Source organism: Scophthalmus maximus, chromosome 4, assembly GCF_022379125.1.
Source record: "Scophthalmus maximus strain ysfricsl-2021 chromosome 4, ASM2237912v1, whole genome shotgun sequence".
Classification (NCBI taxonomy): Eukaryota; Metazoa; Chordata; class Actinopteri; order Pleuronectiformes; family Scophthalmidae; genus Scophthalmus; species Scophthalmus maximus.
This window is the reverse complement of record NC_061518.1, coordinates 10,501,792-10,522,500: the sequence shown is the minus strand read 5'-3', so window position 1 is coordinate 10,522,500 and position 20,709 is coordinate 10,501,792. Positions and strand designations below refer to the sequence as shown.

Below are 20,709 nucleotides of genomic sequence, written 5' to 3'. Positions count from 1 at the left end.
GGAGATACTACTTCGTGCTTATGGAGAAAATAAGATCATTCTGAGAAAGAGGAGCATCACAGCTGCAGCTGATGAGGGGAGACACATACTGCCCAAGTCGACGTGTAAGACTGAATGAAATAATCAAACGATTTAAAATGGTCTGATATTTTCCCTGTAAATGTCGTGTCTAAGATGCTGGTATGATGGTTAGTGACACTGTCCGCTGCGCAGGAGGCGTGGTTTCGATTCTTGTTGCTAACTTCTGAAAAAAAGGGGAAGTTATTTAATTATTTTTTAATTTAGGTTCAATCCCTAGGTCGCAAAAATAACGTGGCTGCAGCTGAAAATGAATTATATAATATAGTGCAGATAGGTAAGGCATTTGGTTTTAATCAGATTCCACGTAACAACAAAGAAAACATCAGTGGCTATTTCAAATTGTACAGAAAACTCCCGTTTGAAAACAATTCTAAGGGAAAATACTATGATATAGGGATATTATAATGTTGAAATAAGGTCGGCGAATATTGTTCAGATGTGTGATAGATTGTGAGAGAAACAGCAAAGTTCTACTGAGAAGTCGTCGGGGAATGAAAGCATCGGGTCTGCACATCCTCTCTGACGCGAGGCTACTGAATTCATTCTGCTTCCATAGCGATCGGGTTGACAAGGGAAGAACACGTCATGTTTTGACAGCTAGATCAGGTTCAGGAAAAGGGAGGAGTTAGGGAGAAACTCAGCGTTTTGTTTTTTCAAGAAAACCTGCCAGTGAGCAAGTTAGGTGCACAGCGTCAGTTACCATGGTAACTGACCTACAGTTTAAGTTCACTCGCTTTCTGGAACGGTTAAAATACTCAGAGTTTTAGCAAAACACAGATGGTTGTCTTAAACTAAAACACCCGCCCTTTAAACGGAGCAGGTTCTCTGTGTCGAGTCCTTTTAACTGGGCTGAAAGCTTTTTCGGCCCTGGGTCACGGGCTTTTTCAGCATCTGTCGGAGATGCACGAGCAATAATTCTTACCAAATGACTCCACTTTTTTTGCTCTTGATAGAAATTACCCATATTTTAAGGCATTTGCTTCCATTTAAGGTGATTTCACTCTGCTCTCTGCAGCCCAGATTGTGAATTTATCTTCCAGTCAGAGGTGAAACAGAGCCAAAGAGTCGCTATGGAAACAGGCCTTGTAATTTCATTACAGCCTTTGATGGAGGCATGATACTGAATGAGCTGGCAGGCAACCAAGTTTTCCTCTCGACGAACTGGAGGACAGTAGACTTGTTTGTGCCGTTTCATTGCGCTAGTTAAAGAACAAGTTCTGACTTATTTTTTCTTTTCTTTTTATTTTCAGAGTAAAATAAAAATGTCTCTGAACCAGAACCTTAACGTGACTTCCTTGTTCCCCTCTTTCAGCTTTTGTCTATTTGCCTGGTCTTTGGGTACATGTAACTCTTAATTATGTTTTATGAGGAAGATGTTTATTGTGTGACTGTGCCTGTAGGAGCTACATACAGTATGCCAGTGTACAGTATCTCTAGGTAAATGTCGCCTAATTTGATTATAGGCAACAGAAACAAGCATACTTCTGTATATATATATGCCATATCATCACCTGATAGGTAGGTACTTGCATATCATGCAAACGTGAACTAATTTCTGAGGCCTTATCTGTTTTGAACAATGTTCCTTGGAGAAGGATGCTCTCCTCTTTTCCTCAGACATGCGTTGCTGGATAGACCATCAAAGATATCGAACATGGTATTTGAAGGTTATTATGTTGTGTCTTTGTGAAGATGATACATTATCCTCTGCACCCTGGTCACAACCCCTTCTGTATGAGTTTGTGGTATTTTTAAACTGTCCGAGCCGTCTGGTGATTGTCAGGAAATCTCCCCTTTGGGACCACAACATCCTGAAGATGAGAAAAGTGTATTCCTCAAGGCAATCACAATAGAACCGCCATGGCAACCACAACAACTCACACTTTAAACAAACAACTTTTAATTACAAAAGTGGATAGTTTTTTGGGGTTGTCCATCTGTCTGTCATGATGTCTTAGAAACACCTCGTTCGAATTTCTTCAAATTTGGCACAAAGGTCCGTTTGGAGTCAAGGAGTAACTGATTAGCATTTGGGGGTTACCTCACAAAACACATTTTCAAGAATTATTATGCAAATTATGATAAAATACACTTAATACCTTATTTAATTCACAGTTCAAGTTTTTGGGTTGTCTGTCCGTCTGTTTCATTCTTGTGAACTCGATATCTCTGGAGCCTTGAAGAAATTTCTTCAAATATGGCACAAACGTTCACTTAGATTATGTGAATTAATTATGAACTGATAAGGTCAAGCTCATTGTGACATCACATCCTTCCCATTCTTTTGAATGCAATACATCAGGAAAACAAACAGGAAATTTCGTTACATCTAGCATCATCCACTTGGACCACTTGGACCACTTGGAGATGTTTATTTTGTTTTGACGGTCAAAGTTCAAGAAAACTGTTAGAACACAAAACACGTTTTTTTTTGCCACCACAGAATTCAAATCAATTAATTTCTTTTACTTAAAGAGTCTTAGTATATTGTATGAGTCTAGAAAGACATTGATGTAAACTGTAACTCAACAGTAATTCTAGTATAAGTTATAATTATTCTCTCTCCTTACACTTACACTTCAATGGTTTTGTGCCATGTGCCATTAGTTGGGATTATTCGATACTAATTTTCTAATTAATATTTTGAGTTCAAGACAGCAAAGGCATGCGGTCATGAAGCCCCTCAACATCCACAAGTACAGGACAACTTGATGAAGTCAATTTGCTGAGATCGGATATGTTTGAAAGCTCCAGAAAGACTAAATAGAGCTTTGAGTGGAGCAGTTGTGAATTTTTCCCTATGTGTATATTTACAGTTTGTGTGCTGACGTGACAGGAAATGTGCTAAAAAAGATACGAGAGTATGTCATGTCATAGAGGATCTAGGCCCTGCTCGAGCTCAGGATGTTGTGGTTTCATGGTAGCATGATGCACACCACGTCTGCAAAAAGACTTATGTCACATGCGTTCTGGTATGAAATGTAATAATTCAGTTAATCCGTAAGTGTCTCAGGATCATGGGATGTGGTCCGTATTTGTGGGTGTCCTAGGCTAAATAGGTGAACAGAGGAGTTTTCGATCAAATAAAAATGAGGTTTATATGTTTGACAGGAGTACGCTGGGTGGTTTAACGGAGTGGCCTCCTTGTAGAAAAGTTACAATTTGGGTTTTCACTAAATGATATGTGCGTTTCCCTAAACACTACCTGCGGTGCTTGTTTACACACCCTGCTACAGATGGAAGCCCTGGTTCCTTTGCTGCGAGGGATAAAATGTTCCACTGTGCTTTTAAGTCGGTTATTTTCTCTGAGCTGAAGCACAGTTTTACAAGTGAGACCCTTTGGATGGATTCTACAGTCAAGACTTTCTCAGCACTTAATAACTGTGCATGTTTACCTCTGCTGACCTGCAGTTTCATATCACATCCTAACCTGTGTCTGTCTGGTCCTTTTTAAAGATGGCCCTGCAGTGCTGACTGCTTACAGGATAAACCTGCACTCAGGTACGGGCGGATCAGAGGCTTTGTGTGATGCCTGTCTGTCCGTCCTCTCATCATGTCGCGATCATCATCCTGTGCTCTTTCTCTTTTCATCCATTTGCTCTCTCGCTTATCAGGCTGAACTCTCCTCAGTAAAGAGTTCTGCCTTATTTCTGTCTCTGTTTTGGCTGTTAATTCGTCGCTGCCTTCCGGTTAGTCTGCCGATCACATCCAGATGTCTGTGTCTATGTGTCCTTTCGGCCTCGAGCTCAGCTTCTGGTTGTAGCCGTTGCTTAACTCCTTGTAGTAAAGTGTGCTGTGTCCCATCTTCATGCCTGGTGCGTCAAATCAGCATGGATGCATGCACTCCTACTGTATACTCTGATGTGGCATGTGCATAAGGTAATGTTTCGATTTGGGCTGATTTGACCATGTATTCGTCAGCAGATCAAATCTTGTCAACCATCAGAGACTGTGAAATCCATCTTGTTAATGTTTTACTAGTATTTTGTTTTCTGTATTCCCCAAAAGTATTTTATCCACATCGCCCATTCCTAGTGTCAGTCATACACAAAAACAACTGGTGTACAGTGGTGGAAGAAATATTGATATCTTTAATTTAAGTAAATGTAGCAAGCAGTTTTTACAGCAAGATGCTCCGATTTTTATTGGAAACTATATTTGTCAAATTATGTGTAATAGAATAAAAAGTCAGGTAGGTAAAAATGTTTACCTCTGAAATGTGATGAGAAGTATAAAGTAGAATAGAATGGCTCAAAATTGAGCCTAGTACAGAACTTGAGTAAATCACATTGCACCACTGCTGGTGAACGCGTGCTTTCAGACAGTGTCAAGTGTCAGAAAGACATGACACTTGCAAGTTTATTATAACTTCTTTATACTGAAAAATATGCATTATGCATTGTGCCTGTGTGTGGGTAAATGGATGTGTGGGCGGCTGACCGTTCACGTCCTCCTGTCAGAAAGACCCTGGACGTCGGTTCAGATTAGGAATTGCTGGTTTTCCATTTGTTTTGATGACTCACTGTGTGATACAGTGAAGAGGGACGCTCTCCTGCCGGTTACTCATGCAAACTTAAACTGTGAAGCGCTGAGTATGCATCTCACGTGGGGGACATAGATGTTCCAGAGGTGCAGACATCAGAAGCGGTTGGTTTTTGGATTGATGCAGCTCGGCAGTAGCGGATTTTTTTTTTTGCCTGGAGAAAAAAAGGCATAGCCTGGACTGTTTGTTTTTTCTTACTGCATGATCAGCACATGCCTCTGGTAATCAATATATTGGCCTTGAACTGCCACGTATGCTGTTGGCCTGATATACTGTAGAGTCATTCATCTAATTACTTGAATTACTCAGGGTGAGGGAGACTTGGCTCGCTGCTTATTTTATGAGGGAGGCATAGATTTCCTCCCTGACATTCCTTTAAACTATATGAACAAATAGTTCAGCCTTGATAGTGCCACGGACTACAGTGGAAAATGTCATATGTACTACGAGTGCACCCCGTGGCAGTTCAGTTTGCCTCAGAGAGTTTTAAGGTGGCCTTGCAGCCTATGATACAGATTGGACCCTGAAGAGGGAACTTGATTGAGCTTACAAATGAGGATCAGTTGAGAACAGGATAATAAAACAGACAGAAGATGTTCTCTGTGGCTTTAGAAGGAGCTTTCCAAAATGTGGAAGAAGAAAAAAAAGAAGTAAAATTACTGGAGTTATTTCAGCATGGGTGTTTCAACATTTGGCAGTGGACAAAAAAAAAAGAGAGTATAAATGGGTGTTGCATTATGGGAAGTGTAGGCTCCATCACTTTTGGAGCTTGACCTAACAGGGAATGAAAGTCAGCATGTATCAGCCTGCTTCAGTTTGAATCATTCTTTTAAAAAACATTGTCCCCTGTGAGTCCCCCAATTTTAAAGAGGGTGGACAGGGTGAACTCCATCAACAGGGTGAATCTTGTAGCCTTCCAACACCAACAAATGTGTCTGCTGCGGATATAATTAGAGCATTTAGGAAACAACACTAGTCGATTGTGTCCTTGGCTAAGCCTCGTGGGAGTGAAGGTTCTCACTCTCCCTATTGCTCCAGATTTGGCCTCTTGCAGAGTGGCTTGTTCGCTCGAAACTTACCTGACTAAGTGGACCTTGTTAAAGAGTCAGTAGCTTGTCTTTCACACTCAAGACTTTACGAGTAGGAATCCGTCAAAGACGTCTCTGTAAGATGGCAGATCAAAAGCGAAGAGATACACTGTAAGTACGTCTCACTCATCTCGCTCTTTGACATCTCCTTATGGAGATTTACACATTTCTGTAACTGCCATATCAGGGAGCAATGTTCAGCAGCAGCTGACCCTTTGAGACATTAGTTCCCTCTTAGATGGTTAAAAGCATCACTCTGAAGCGGAGTCCCGGAGGTTATTGGCATTTTTCCTTTTCAATAAGTTGCCATTCAGCTGGTGGAATGGCTCACATGAGAATATCTCAGCTTCTGTAAATAGACGGCAGCTGAAGTGTAACTGGGTGGAGAGTGTGTTTGAAAACTTATTTTCAAATGAGTTGTAATGCAGTTAATTTGTGGCCTTGTTAGTCACAGTTTTCAAGGTAATTCAATATGCAGTAGATATTTTCAGTCACTGTTTTTGCACCGTACTCAACCTCTGCTGCTCAGTTCGACACTCTGCATGTTTGACCCCTGTCTTCAGTCATTTGTTTCTCATTGGAAGTAGATATAACTTCTGTTTGCTCATGCCAGGACCTGATTACTGGCTGTGCACAGTGGGAGTAAGGACAAACAAAAGAGGAGGGGAAAAAAGCTACTAGGAAGAAAGAAAAATACTCAGCTGCTCAGTCAATGTCGCTTCCCACAAGCCCAGTGGAAATATCACACTGCCATATGCCCTTTTTATATCTCAGGGATTCCTGCGGTCGAACTGATTTGCCTTATTTACTTTACGTTGTAGTGAGTCCGCATGGAAACACCACAGTCCCTCTCTCATTCGCTCACACTGCCGTCTGTCAGATCCCTGTGTCCAATCGGGGCTGGCAGTGTGTGTGTGTGTGTGTGTGTGTGTGTGTGTGTGTGTGTGTGTGTGTGTGTGTGTGTGTGTCTGGGCGGGACATCTTTGTCTCCATTGCTTGCTGAGTGCGTTTCATCTTGGTGGAGGTTGGTTGGACTCCTGATAGAGCAGCCCCCCTAGCCCCTCGCCCCTCCCCCTCACGTGAGTCTTGAATGCACGTTCCAGCTTCCCCCCACACAGGAAGTGCCGCTTCCCCAGCATTCAGGGATAATAGGGGAATCTGGCAGGCGAGCAGAGCAGTGCTACATGGGCACATTCTCTCAGCCTGAGTCTGCCACGCAGAGAGAGAGAGAGAGGCACTGCTGGAATGTAGTGTGTCATTGTACTAGAGATGAAGAGGAGTGCGTGCGTGCGTGCGTGCGTGCGTGCGTGTGTGTGTGTCACTGCTTTTCTTTCTCTCTGTGCGTTGCTGCTCTTCTCTCTCTCTCAGCTCCTGTAAATACTTATTAATATGAAACCCTGTATCTAAATTTCAGTTCAACACAACAGAATTGTTTTACGTAACAATTGAATACAAAACTTCCACATGTTCAAAAACTATTGGCCCTGCACTCAGTCGTATGAAACTTATTGACCCCTCTACCCACATTTCAGGGAATACAAACCCCACCTGCTTCTGTAACTGTACATGTGATTGTTGTATTTCTTTTGCAGATGAAAACGGTGGAAATGGTGTCAGTTCATCCTCTGATAGAGGGACACTGCCTGGACATGCAGAAGTAAGTTTTCATGTATCTTTGGGTATTTCAACATATTCTCTCTTTGTTCTAAAAACACATCACTGCAGCAACGCTTATGTCTGCTGTCCACACTATTCCAGAGTTCTCTTGCGGCTAAAACGGAGGCATTTGGAAAAGCTGTTGCCCCGTTTTAGTTAGAAATCTCCGGGGAGATCTCCGGGGGAGATTTGTAGTATGAACGGGGGGAAACAGAGACTTTTGGAAACGATGACGCAGTCACTTGCATTCGCTTCCTGATTGGTTCTTATCAGTCATGACTCCACAACCAGCAGTGAAGGCAAAATGTTGTTAATACTTGAGTACTAGATCCACCTCTTCATCTGTTCAAGAAAAGAAACCCCTGCTCTTACTTTTCAAAATTGTTGATTCCTCGTTCATAGTATTTTCTTTAACTATGAGTAACCAACTGCAGCTTCCTGTTCACACTGGTGCGCACATGCTCAGTGTACGTGAATGGTCACATGATATTCATTCTCAGGCGTGTTAGTATGGACGGAGATGAATATTGATACAGAGCTAAAACTCTTTAAATTGAAAACATAGAAGTATGGATGTAGCCTTAGTTTAGCATAAAGACTTGAAACAGGGGGAAACTGCTAGGCTTACGTTGTGTGAAAAAGTGAAAAGTGAAAAAAAATACACGTTATATGTTGTCTGTTTAATACGTACATCAACCAAGGTGTAAAAAAGACATGTTCTACTTTTGCTGGTCGTTTGGTTTGGTTGGTTTCATCGGTCACTAGTTGTGGTTTAATATTTACTGTACCGACATGAGAGTGGTATCGAACTTGCTGCAAGAAAGTGAATAAGCATATTTCTCAAAATGGTGAACTATTCCTTTAGCTCAGTACAGTGTTTGTGAGATTTTTGTCGACTTGTTCGCTGATCTATTGTTGACTCACTGCTCTCATTGCTGAGTCACAAGACCTCTGTGTCTCAAAGAGCTCGTCTCATTCCTCTAACCGCAAGAATCAGAGGGCAGCCTGTTAGTCTGCGGGGTTTTCAGTCATACAGTGGCTCCATCAAGCAGATGGTCCATCCATCACAATTCATAAGACTAAATTAATGATGTCCCTGTGATCACTTTCTTTTCTGTGCTAATCTTTCTCATTAAATCATAACATGATAAAAAAAGAGCAGACCTCCGCCAAGGCTCAGCAAATGCCCCACCTATATCCTGTTTCTCCCTAAAAGATTATTTATTTGTGAAAATATGACTCAAAATGTCTTGTTTTGTTTTGTCAAGAGACCTATCTTAGATAAGAACTTCATGCAAATCCACCCATAACTTTTTGATTCATTTAGCTAACAAACAACTAACAAACCAAACCAATCACATAACCTGCTTGGACTGAAGGTTTACAGTTATGTCTTAAGTTAGGTTCCTAACTTTCTCATACAGAATAACCACAGATATCAATGAAAATCTTTTCTACATTTAAAAAAAACGAATGTGAAAAATAAATTAAATGACTGAAATATAGAACATCAAAACATTTCCTGGCCACCAACTTATATTTTTGTATAATGCGATTGTCCAGAATTTTGTTTTGTGTCATGTGGTTTTTCTTCAGTCAGCACAGCGTCCCTGTAAACTTCTCTCCAAAGGAAACAACGTCCACTTGAAATACTTTTCAACACTATCCTGTGCATTGACAATTGATGTCCAGTCTCTGGGATGAGAAGTTTACAGTAACCAAGCTTACGTTTATAATCGTGGGCCAGAAAGTGCTCCTTTATTTAACTTCTACTTTATATATCTGTCAGCGTTAAAGTCTGAGCTTGTAATGTACATCTTCATGCTGCATTTCTCAGTATCTGTTGTAGAAGTTTTGCACGTTTCTTTTTGGTTTGTTAATTTATGCCTGTTCTTTGCCCTTTAGACGGACAAGCTACAGCCAAACAAAGACACTGTGTTCTTCAGGGATGGAGTTCGAAGAATAGACTTTGTCTTGTCTTACGTAGATGACAAAGATGGAGAAAAGAAACAGGTAAGAGTAACAGAAACGTTGAATGTTTCTCTGAGCCCAGCATTTTTACAGTGTGGCCAATGATTAACTGTGACGCCGTTGACACCGTTTGTATCCAGAACAGGAATACATAATGGTACTACAAAGAGGAAGTGAGAGTCAAATAGCATATTTTCCATGGACGTGCTATGTGCTATGAAGCAATTTGCTGAAATTAATAGATTTTGAATTATTCTTGTAACAATGAGATTGACTGTTCACTGACGGTGAAATATGGTCACATAAAGAGGAAGAACATATGCAGTTCATGTCACGTGACAGATAATGCATATCATTCACATGCAGGGAGGACATTTGCCAAAGTGTCAGGGGAGCTACTGGCTAACTAACCGACACTAGGGAAACACCCAGTACATCGACTTGGATCATAAACAGCCTTGTTTCCATTAAATTGTCTTTTTACACCATTTAACAAACAATTATACAGTTTTTTTGTTGTTTCGAGATATATTATATTATTATTTACCTGGATGTTGTGAAGAGCGGTGAGTGAGCTTAGTGGGTCATTTCCTTTCAATATGCCTTCCTTTGCTCTGACCTTACTGTATGCTGAACCCTGCTTGTAGCAAAATGCCCTGATAGAGCCACTAATTTGCTTTATGAGGCAGAACGACACCATCCAATTAACTGTAGTGAATCCACAGCGTATTCTCGCCATCTGCCGACATACCAAGAGATGAGCAACTTGAGAAACATATTATTATTCTGTTCATCCTAGCTTAGCTGAAAGTGAAAACACAGCCACTCAAGAAAGGTGGCACTGTTCCAACAGTTGTTGGGTTTTTTTCACCAAGGACCAAAGACATAGATAACGTGCCAGGAAGCAGCTTCACCAAATGACCAGTCACAACGAAGCAACTTCAAGCAGCGTTCAAGGTTTTGTCCTCTAAAGTTAGAATCATATTTTTATCCACACTGACCTCACACATGGTCTCTCTGAATCCCATTGATGGATTTGTCATAGCAACGGAAAACAAAATTAACCGCACTTTTTAAGAAGTAAAGGCTATATCCTTGATTCTTTTTATTCTGTTGTAGTTAAATGTTTGTTGTTCATGTGTTAAATGTTTTTTTTAAAAATGAACTTTATGAATGAAATCTGGTACCATTTTATTTTCCACTATCGTCTACCACTGTACCAGACCTTTGCTCCCTCAGTATTTAGCTGGCTCAGCTGATGGGTTAAGCCTACCCCCCTGTCTACTGATGGGGGCTTTAACTGTCCCCTAAATACATTTGGAAGTCCTAACAGTATTGTTCCATCAGTAGTTTTTGTTAAAAAGTCATGTCTGTGTCCCCTTTTTGACCAGTTGCTTTGTCCTCGCTGTGTTTAATTGTTTGAAATGTGAAACTTGGTTATGTTTGTATCATGTGGATGGGTAAAGCCTGTGTGGCTGTCATTTGTGTGCTTGTCCACAGGAAAGGAGAAGGGAGTTCGAGGCTAACCTTGAGAAAGCAGGACTGGAGCTGGAGACAGAGGACAAAACGGTGAGAAGTTCAACCACAGAGTAGCTGCACCACCTAGTGGCTAGTTAGTGGAGGCACATCATATTCTACAGAAAAGGGTCTTAAAGGGATTGTTCAGTATTAGAAACATTAAACTGCCATGTTTTTTTCAGCAATAGTGTAAAAATTCTTTTAAAAATATGAATGACGAATAACTGTATTATTTTTCCTCTCTTCTTTTTGTGCCTGTATCAGGACTCCAAAGACCAGAAGACGTATTTCCTGAAAATCCATGCTCCGTGGGACGTCCTGGCCACCTATGCCGATGTCTTGAAGATCAAAGTGCCCTTCAAGGAGAGTGACATCCCCCACGGCCAGGAGGTCCCACTAGAGTGGCTCTCGCATCCTTTCCGTCTGCCGGACCACATAATGCGGCCACAACCCGACTATTTCACCTACCCCTTTGACAAGAACAAGACCGACTTCTTCCTCATCAATGACAAAGACTCCTTCTTTCCACCATCCACAAGAAACAGGATTGTGAGCTTTTCTTCCCTCAAATCAGAATTCACTTGCTTCATCGCCAGTTCTACAGTGTTACTCTACAGTTTTAGAAAATGCTCGTGCAACAATTAAGCAAAATGCATTTAGCTAAATGAAACGAATGAATCCCAAATCCCTTAATCTCTTCTTAAATCCTTTCCTCGTTGTCAGGTGTTCTACATCCTGGCTCGTTGTCCGTACTACAAACAGGGTCGCTCCGACAGAGACAAGACGGGAATCAAGCGATTACTCAGCAATGGGACCTACACAACAGCCTTCCCACTCCATGACGTAAGATAACACAGAACAAAGAATACGAATATGCAGAGGATAAATCCATTAAAGTGTCTTTACTTGAGTAGACAGCAACTTTTTTTACACTGCCACAAGACTTGTTGTTCATTATGTAGGGGGATCACGGTGTCCGGCGACTATTTACATCTGTAATTCTTTTACAGATTGACATCATCATTCGACATGCATCATTTATGCATGTAACCCAATAAGTAACCATATTCCATATTAAGTAGTCAGAAGTAATGCCTCCTGGATCTCACTCGACATTAAAAGGCTGCATATATTTTAACCAATGTTGATGATGTAACACACTGACAGAAAGGAGCTGCTCTGCTGAATGAGCAAATTTTTTTACCATTAATACCTTTACTGTTACTACTACACTGACTCATTTTACATCATAAAAGTAGCTTATTTGCTACAAGCTTTTTAAATTTTTACTTGTAGGAAAATGTGATGAAACTGTTTTATATTAAAAGAGGGTTAATGGAATAGTTTGACATTTTAGGAACACGTTCAATCCCTTTCGGGCTGATTTAATAGGTTTAATTTCCTTATACTTTAGGCTCAACAGCCCTTATTCTATGGTTTGTTTTCCTGTTAAGTGTCGCTACTGGAAAAGGGCAAGAAATGCTGAATGTGAGAGTGAGCGCTACAACTTGTACAAGCACTGGGCCAGGTTTCTGTGCTTTTACAAAGAGCAGCCTCTGAACCTCATCAGGTAAACGGTCAACACCTCACTGCACCTTTTGTTTTCACTCAAGTGTTAAAAGTATGTTGATCAGAGATTCTGTCATTGAAATGTGAAAGTTTACTTGTGACGTTAAAGTGATTTTTTTTTTCTTTTTGTCTGCAGGAAGTACTATGGAGAAAAGATTGGGATCTACTTTGCCTGGTTGGGCTTCTACACAGAGATGCTGTTCTTTGCCGCCGTCATGGGTGTTATATGTTTCACCTATGGAGTGCTCAGTTATGATGACAACATATCAAGGTTAGTACCACCAGGGGGCATCAGGAAGCTGAGAACGTTATGGCCAAAAGTATGTAGACTCCAATACATTACACTCATATGTTGTCCACTTTATTCCTAATTTCCAATTCAAATGTTCATATACAGCCTATTTGACATTATGACCAAAAGTATGTAGACACCAAGACATTGCACTTTAGTGTGTTTGTTCACCCATCCTAATTGTTGACTACGCCAGTCTTTTAGGAAAGTTTTCCTTGGAAACTGGATGTAGACATTTTTCTCCCTTTCAGTCACAAGAGCATTAGTAAAATCACTTGTGGTGCTGGGTGATAACGCGCAGCCCACAGTCTGCATTCCAGTTCCTCCCTAAAGTGCTTGATGAGGCTAAGGTCAAGGCTCAGTGCAGGACAAAGAAACATCTCTTTACTGCTCTGTTTACCTTTCGATTATATACATTAATTTACTCTCTTTCTCTTTTTAGCAAAGAAATATGTGATGCCTATATTGGGGGCAGAATCCTCATGTGTCCACTTTGTGATAAAAAATGTCCTTTCTGGAAGCTCAACTCAACTTGTCTTTCATCCTGGGTAAAACCTTTCACTTGATATGTTATTTAGACTCATAACATTAATGTTTATGCTACAGTGCTCACATCTAATGCTAATTTTTGAAATATCTTTTGATGAAAAGTAGTTTGATCAAGCACATTTAATCAAATACAGTAAATCAATCATATCCTGCTTAGTAAGCAGTATGTAAACCTTTTTATGCTCAGTGTGTCACTTCCATTTTCTCTCGCCCAGCAATCCCATCTGTTTGATAATGAGGGAACGGTGTTCTTTGCCATATTTATGGGGATCTGGGGTAAGTGTCAGTCTGTGCTGCTCTCCCTGTGTTTAACATCCAATGCGCCGCCTCCTACTGTAAGACAGATTTTCACAGTTAAAGCCCTTTTTTAGACTCAAGCATCAAAACTCAGCCCAGAGAGCAACTTGCCAGCTCCATTATGTTGTTATGGACACGCAGTTGGATCGCAAGGGGTGAAAGTGGCGTCATGTACAGCAAGTAGTGATGAGAGTCATAGCACAGCTGAAACACATTACACTTGAAAATAGTCTCTGTTGTTTTTTTAGTTGGTGCAAAAGTCACCACTTGATTTAGGTCATGAAAGAAGAGTCCAAAACATGGATGGACACGTAACACACACTCAGACTAATTTCTCGTTCTACAACAAAGTCCATGTTAGGTGACAACTTTATTTGTTTTTGTTTTGTTCTTTTCAAATCACCCTGACAGTAACTCTGTTCCTGGAGTTCTGGAAGCGGCGTCAGGCCCGACTCGAGTACGAGTGGGACTTGGTCGATTTTGAGGAGGAGCAGCAACAGCTGCAAATCCGGCCGGAATTTGAGATCCGATGCACCAACAGGAGACTGAACAAGATCACTCAGGTGCTTCAGAGCAAACGTGACAATGAACATGGCAAATATGCATTTCAAATAAAAAGATTAAAAACAATATGATTATTTCAGGAAATGGAGCCCTATCTCCCCGTCACCAGCAAGTGTGCTCGCTTCTGTCTCTCTACAGCCACTGTGATATTCTGGGTAACTGAATATTCACCTCGATGTGTGTGCCGTTTACACAATACCCACAGTAATTCCATGTTTAATCACACAACACTGATATGAATGAGTGTGTGTGTGTGTGTGTGTGTGTGCTCTCTGCAGATTTCTCTGATAGTGGCCTGTATTATCGGGGTCATAGCGTACAGACTGGCTGTGTATGCGGCCTTCGCCAGTATCATTAAAGACCCTCTGAGGAAGATCCAGGTGGTGGGAAGATTCATCACTCCGCAGTTGGCGACTTCTGTCACTGCTTCCTGTATCAACTTCGTCATCATCATGATCCTCAACTTCTTCTATGAGCGAGTGGCCATTTGGATCACTGATATGGGTAAGGAGGTGTCAGCTGACTTTCACAGAATGAAAGCAGACAGAATAACTGTGTTTAAACACAAACCCCAGGACTGTCAGTTCAGTCGTGTTCCTCTTTTCATACCCTACGATGTTGATTCTTCCTGCAGAAATCCCAAAGACCCACCTGGAGTATGAGAACAGGTTGACCATGAAGATGTTTCTGTTCCAGTTTGTCAACTACTACTCCTCGTGCTTCTATGTGGCCTTCTTCAAAGGCAAATTTGTGGGTTATCCTGGCGACTACTCGTACATGTTTGGCAAATGGAGCAAACTGAGGAATGAGGAGGTGAGCTGTATTTTTCTGACCCGACATTTGACCCAAACAAACCCATTCTTCAAGAGGTTACATTGTCTGTGGCAAATAACTACAAGCCACCCTGCGAAATTTGCGGTTACATTTTTCATCTCCTCCTCCCACCATTGGGTACCACGGCTCATTTTTGTTTCTTCTTCCATTATTTAATGCTGTCTCAACTTCCTGTTATTCGTCCCAAAGACCGAACTATCTAAAAAAAAAAAGGTGTGACCCGGGCCGAGACCACCTCTTTTGGTCAGGGTATATTTTGGTCCGTTGGTCCGGAGTCACCTTTCACACGTTATTTTGGTTCAGACTAAACCGAAAAGGCCGAAGGATCGAACACTCCAGGTGGGTGTGAAAGTGCCTTGAGTTAACATCCCCAAAGAAAAAAGTGCAGGTTTTCAAAATGTTTCTACAAGTGAAGGCAGCTTCATGACCGTTCAACAGGAAGTGCATCAAATATAAAGCATGTTGTATGAAACTAAAACCATGTTGCTCTCCTAGTGTGACCCTGGCGGCTGTCTCATTGAGCTGACCACACAGCTGGTGATCGTCATGGCGGGGAAACAGTTGTGGGGGAACATTCAGGAAGCTCTGCTGCCGTGAGTCCATCATATCTTTGTCTGTCACCTCTTGATTATTCACCTCATTAATTTACTCAGTGCAAAATTAACAATCTGCCACAACAAGACATTTTTATCACATTGGAAAAAAAGTGATTTAGACATCTTATGGGTTCAGCATAATTGTCCACCTTGTACCTTGCCCACATTCATACCTCCACAGTAAAATGAAAATGAAAAACTTTCATTTTCACCTCTGAATATCATAGAATTTAATTTGCTCTATCACAAACAACCTGGGGATGTCCTCAGCAAAAAATCATTTGTAAAAACATTTATTGCATGAAGTCACGACAAGTTAAAATGTTTTGGTTTGTGTGTTAATGAGTATATTGACAGTATCAAGAGAAAAATAATTTGGTCATACAGGAAATGACCTGGAAGTTAGAGGAAACTACCTAACACATCAAATGCTGTTCAAATGTTTTACAGGTGATTGACAAAACCTAGGAAGTAGGATGTTTAAAGTGGATTAAAGACTCAGATTTAGAGACTAATGCATATCAAAACAAAAGACAAAGACAATGAAAGAAGAGTAGTTAAGGTAATAGAACATATAAGAGAATAACATTTTTAAAAACACAATTAAAACAACTGTGTATACAAATTACTAATTATTACAAAGATCAAATTAAACTAAGATAGTAAATAGTCAATACATTTAAACATAGTTAAATAATTATTAATTAATCAATCACCAAAATATAAGTAAAACAAAATAGAATAAAATAAAAAGTAATTATAAAAAGTAAATATAATGATAAAACCACAAAAATATATAGAACACGACATAAAAGCCAGACTAAATCGGTGACTTTTTAATTTATGTTTAAAAATATCAACAGTTTCAGCTCCTCTCAGATCCTCTGGAATGATCAAGATCCAAATGTTTTTGGTTATGCCTTGTGGAACATCTTAAAGAGAAGAATTAGAAGAGCTGAGAATCAGTTACAAACTTACATGCATCCCGTCAAATAACTTTTTTAGATTAAATAAAGACCTTATGAGAAGAATATACAGTTAAGTGCAGAACTCACTGTGTTGATCATTTCGACAATCATCACTCTCTGGAAATTTCAAACAGGGTTTGTGCCAAGTCCATATAGTCTGGGTTTATCTCGATTGAATCATTCCCAGACTGACGTATGGTTCTTCTTCGTGGGCTCCTTGACAGGGTGATACGTAACTGGTGGAGTAGCAGAAAGGGGCGGCACCATCCTGAAAACCACTACAGCCGCTGGGAGCAGGACCACGTCCTGCAGAACTTCACCCAACTGGGCTTGTTCTACGAGTACCTGGAGATGGGTGAGATACGTCACTGCTCTTGCAGGATGATGTATGAAATAATGAACTACAGGTCACGTTTTATAGACGTATATAGGAAGTATCAACTGATCACAGCCATCTCATCGCCCTGTGATCTGCCTTTTCCCTTACATCCCTCACTCTCTCTAATCCGTCTCTTCGGCTGTCGTTTCAGTGGTGCAGTTTGGCTTCATCACTCTGTTTGTGGCCTCTTTCCCCTTGGCTCCTCTCCTGGCTCTGTTCAACAACATCCTGGAGGTCAGGGTGGACGCTTGGAAGTTCACCACCCAGTTCAGACGACCGGTGGCGTCCAAGGCCCGGAACATCGGCGCGTGGCAGGAGATCCTCAACGCGGTGGCCATTCTGTCTGTTGTTACCAATGTGAGTTATGTTTTGTGAATCTCTCTTCTCTTTTTTTGTTTACCACAGTGAAATATTTAATTGACAGCTTTTTGCGCTCCCTGTTGTTTCAGGCATTCATCATGGCGTTCACCTCAGACATGATACCCCGTATGGTGTACCTGTATGCCTACAGTAAAGAGGCCAGCATGAGGGGCTACGTCAACAACAGCCTGTCGATATACAACATATCACAAATACCCGATCGCAACATGCCAGAGGAACGGGACAACTGGTTTGAAAACTTGACCGCCACCTGCAGGTATCAGGGAAAGACCCAGTGACAAGTGACTGCAATTCCCAGTGATATCAAATAGACCCCCCACCCAAATGTTGTTTCACCCAAAACTTGCATTCCCGTCTCCGTCTGACCTGAAGATTTGTTTTAATGTTACGTATTTGTTACAATGGCCGAGGCCTATCTTTGATTAAGTTTTCATGCAAATCTGTCTATAACTTTTTGAGTAATCCTACTAACAAACAAACAACTGAGCTAATCACATAACCTCCTTGGTGGGGGCAAAAAAATTGTAAAAACATCACATTGGAGTAACTGAAACAAGAGAATCATTTGAAAATTGTTCGCTAAATCAAGATCAAAATTTTTAGTGATTAATTCACCATCAATTGACTAAATATTCCATTCTAGCCTTTTTTTATGCCACTTTCTTTATTAAGCCACAGGGTAAAAACTATCTGAATGAATATCCTTTAACACTTGTCAAGTGTTTATATCTCGTTGCTGGAACTACTAGATACATCTAAAAGTTCTACACTTTTACTCATGTACTGTACCAGTACAGTTGTATATGAATGTATACACTAATCCTTGGGTGATGTCCATCGTCTGGTCATTATTTTACAGATACCGTGACTACCGTTACCCTCCAGGCCACCAGAAGGAGTACACACAAACCATGCAGTTCTGGCACATCCTGGCAGCCAAGATGGCCTTCATTATAATCATGGAGGTAAGACCACACAGCTTCTGTCGACCTGAGTTGAACACTCAGTATTCATTTAGAAAACGGATTGAACTCTACGTCATGTTATGATCCTGCTTTCTGCAGCATGTGGTCTTCGTGGTGAAGTTCTTCGTGGCGTGGATGATCCCTGACGTCCCGTCCGGCGTGAAGGCGCGGTTTAAACGAGAGCGCTACCTGATTCAAGAGTACCTGCATAACTACGAGGTGGAGAAGCTCAAAATCCAGCTGAGTGCAAGTTTCATCACAGAGCCGCAGTCAGAAATGTCCTTGATGTCGGACAAGCATGAAGTGTTGTCTGAGTGCCTGTAGCCGCTGCTTCACTCCTCAAACTAACCAAGGCAAAAATGGACACGTCTGGGACTTTTAATACGCTGTTGACAACAACCGTATGCAAGGGCTTTTGGTCTTGGGGATAAAAAACAAAAACGCTATTATCTTTTAAATGGACATTAATATCTGGTAAAATATACTCCTGTTTTAGGATCTGTAGAGAGGAATCAGAGAAAAAAATCCAATGCAACGTCTCGCTGTGCTTACATACTTTAAGTCAGCTTCTCGAATGAATAAAGCTTTTCTGTGCCATAAAAGAAAAAAACTTTGGAAGTTGTCGGGACAGAAAATAACATGAAAGAGCTACGAGAGTGTAACTGCAGTCTATGTCTGTCCCCATGTAGTGCATTCAAACTCTCCATTTGCCTTGACTGAAAGACTCTGTATCTGCTGATAGGGCTTTAGTTGATAGTGTTTAACTTGTGAAATAATGTGTAACTACCCTTTAAAAGAGCTGGATATGCTAATAATTTGACAGATTTGCATGTGATCGTCTTGAGAAGACAAGAGGAGGGACTGAACTGATTAGAGCAGAATATTTGTCGGTTGTGAAATTGTTTTAAAAGTTATTGTTCATATCATTTAATTGTGAATGTATAAAACAATCAAATGTTTAAATATATCAGATATGAAACACATCTATATATATATATATATATATATACATGAGAGAATTAAGTAGGCGGTGATTATTCCTCAGACAGTTTTGCTATGTTAGCTTTAAAATCATTTTTCAAATTGGGATTACTTGTTCCACTTGTCTGTAGCTGGGCTATAAGATTATCAGTCTTTTGTTGCTTGTTTTTCTTTTTTCTTTTTTTAACTGCATTTGAAAAACCAGGTACCTCCATAATACCGCAGTGATTCCTGCAGCAGTATTGCGGTGATGGACGGAAGCTGCCAGCTCATCGCATCTTATCTTGCAAAATGTATTTCCAACTCGCTCTGGGACCAATTCATAAAACCAAAAGAAGAGATTACATGGGGGAACATGCTGGAAGATCTCATGGACACTTCCGTGTCAATACAATCAGCTTGTGTGGATGAGTTGAGGTCCACCACGTGTCGGCTTTACTCCTCCCCGTGTTGCACTTCGATAATAAATGGCCTGTAGTTCTGTTCTTCACATTACTGGTGTCTCCACGTGCTGCAGGCATAAACGGTTGTAACCTTGACTTCAGAGATAATCATGAAAAGGAAATGATTTCTTGTATTCTGGTTGAGTTATTGACCTTTGGTAACTTCATATTCTCCCGCTCGATACTATGTTTAGATTTATATATAAATATATTGTAATGAACTGTAGAGCAATTCCTTCATTGATCTGTTTCTGCTCTGTACCCTGAATCATTTGTTTAGTATCAACTCATTAACCTTCTCTTAAAGTTTTTCATTATCGTTGTACTCGCGACACCTAATTTCTTATTTTTGTTCCATTTATCGCTCATTTCAATGACTATCAAGCAGTGATAGTTCAGAAATGTCTTCACTGCCTTTAATTCCAACTTTGTTGGAAGGAACCAGACAAGTTAAAAAAATACTTGGGACAGAGATCTGATTCTGTTTCTTTCATCTATCAGACACCGTGTGGCTTTCTATCTGCTTAACTCTCAACATGCTGTGGATGTTTCTGCGATTGTTTTGAGACTTATATGTGATTTACACTGTATTTGATGCAGTTGTGATTTCAGCTCACAGCAAATTATAATTGACAGTAAAAAAAACTTTCTCTGATTTGATCAACTCTAATCTCAGGATCAAACATCTTCTAATGTTCATCACTAAATCCCGATGTCAGATGTGTGCAGAGGGTGAGCGCGTGCTCCTGTAAGATGTACTCGATGATTCACTGTACATCCCAACAAACAAATGCCTTAAAGGTCGGTGTTTACTTGTTTTTGTATGATTTTGTATCGAAGGTGTTAACTGTCTGAATTCAAAGCCCTGTTTCATGTCACTTGTTGCCGCTGCTGGTCTTGTCGTCTCGTCTGTGTGCAGGATTTTCTGTTATGTTAATATTCTTCCTGTCCTATTTTAACCGTACTGTAGCCTATTGTACAGAAATGCAGTACTGCTGTTAATGTTCACAATAAATAAAGAATCAACTGGTCAA

At 40.6% G+C, this 20,709-nt stretch overlaps 1 protein-coding gene across 3 annotated transcripts in view; it reads left to right on the top strand.

The window, feature by feature from the left end:
- Window positions 1-20,709, top strand: part of ano5b (anoctamin 5b) — a 27,293-nt gene extending 6,584 nt beyond the window's left edge. For 2 of the 3 annotated variants that reach the window (XM_035628324.2, XM_035628323.2), the window contains exons 2-20: window positions 7,305-7,369; window positions 9,274-9,381; window positions 10,840-10,908; window positions 11,122-11,406; window positions 11,581-11,700; window positions 12,312-12,427; window positions 12,563-12,697; window positions 13,161-13,266; window positions 13,483-13,543; window positions 13,976-14,127; window positions 14,209-14,283; window positions 14,407-14,632; window positions 14,763-14,941; window positions 15,458-15,555; window positions 16,751-16,881; window positions 17,057-17,262; window positions 17,355-17,542; window positions 18,146-18,251; window positions 18,351-20,709. In XM_035628324.2, coding sequence (XP_035484217.1) covers window positions 7,305-7,369; window positions 9,274-9,381; window positions 10,840-10,908; window positions 11,122-11,406; window positions 11,581-11,700; window positions 12,312-12,427; window positions 12,563-12,697; window positions 13,161-13,266; window positions 13,483-13,543; window positions 13,976-14,127; window positions 14,209-14,283; window positions 14,407-14,632; window positions 14,763-14,941; window positions 15,458-15,555; window positions 16,751-16,881; window positions 17,057-17,262; window positions 17,355-17,542; window positions 18,146-18,251; window positions 18,351-18,575 — 2,651 coding nt within the window. In that variant the 3' untranslated portion in view covers window positions 18,576-20,709. Of the gene's footprint in view, window positions 1-3,537; window positions 3,583-7,304; window positions 7,370-9,273; window positions 9,382-10,839; window positions 10,909-11,121; window positions 11,407-11,580; window positions 11,701-12,311; window positions 12,428-12,562; window positions 12,698-13,160; window positions 13,267-13,482; window positions 13,544-13,975; window positions 14,128-14,208; window positions 14,284-14,406; window positions 14,633-14,762; window positions 14,942-15,457; window positions 15,556-16,750; window positions 16,882-17,056; window positions 17,263-17,354; window positions 17,543-18,145; window positions 18,252-18,350 lie in introns of all 3 variants that reach the window. The other variant, XM_035628322.2, reaches the window with a different exon arrangement.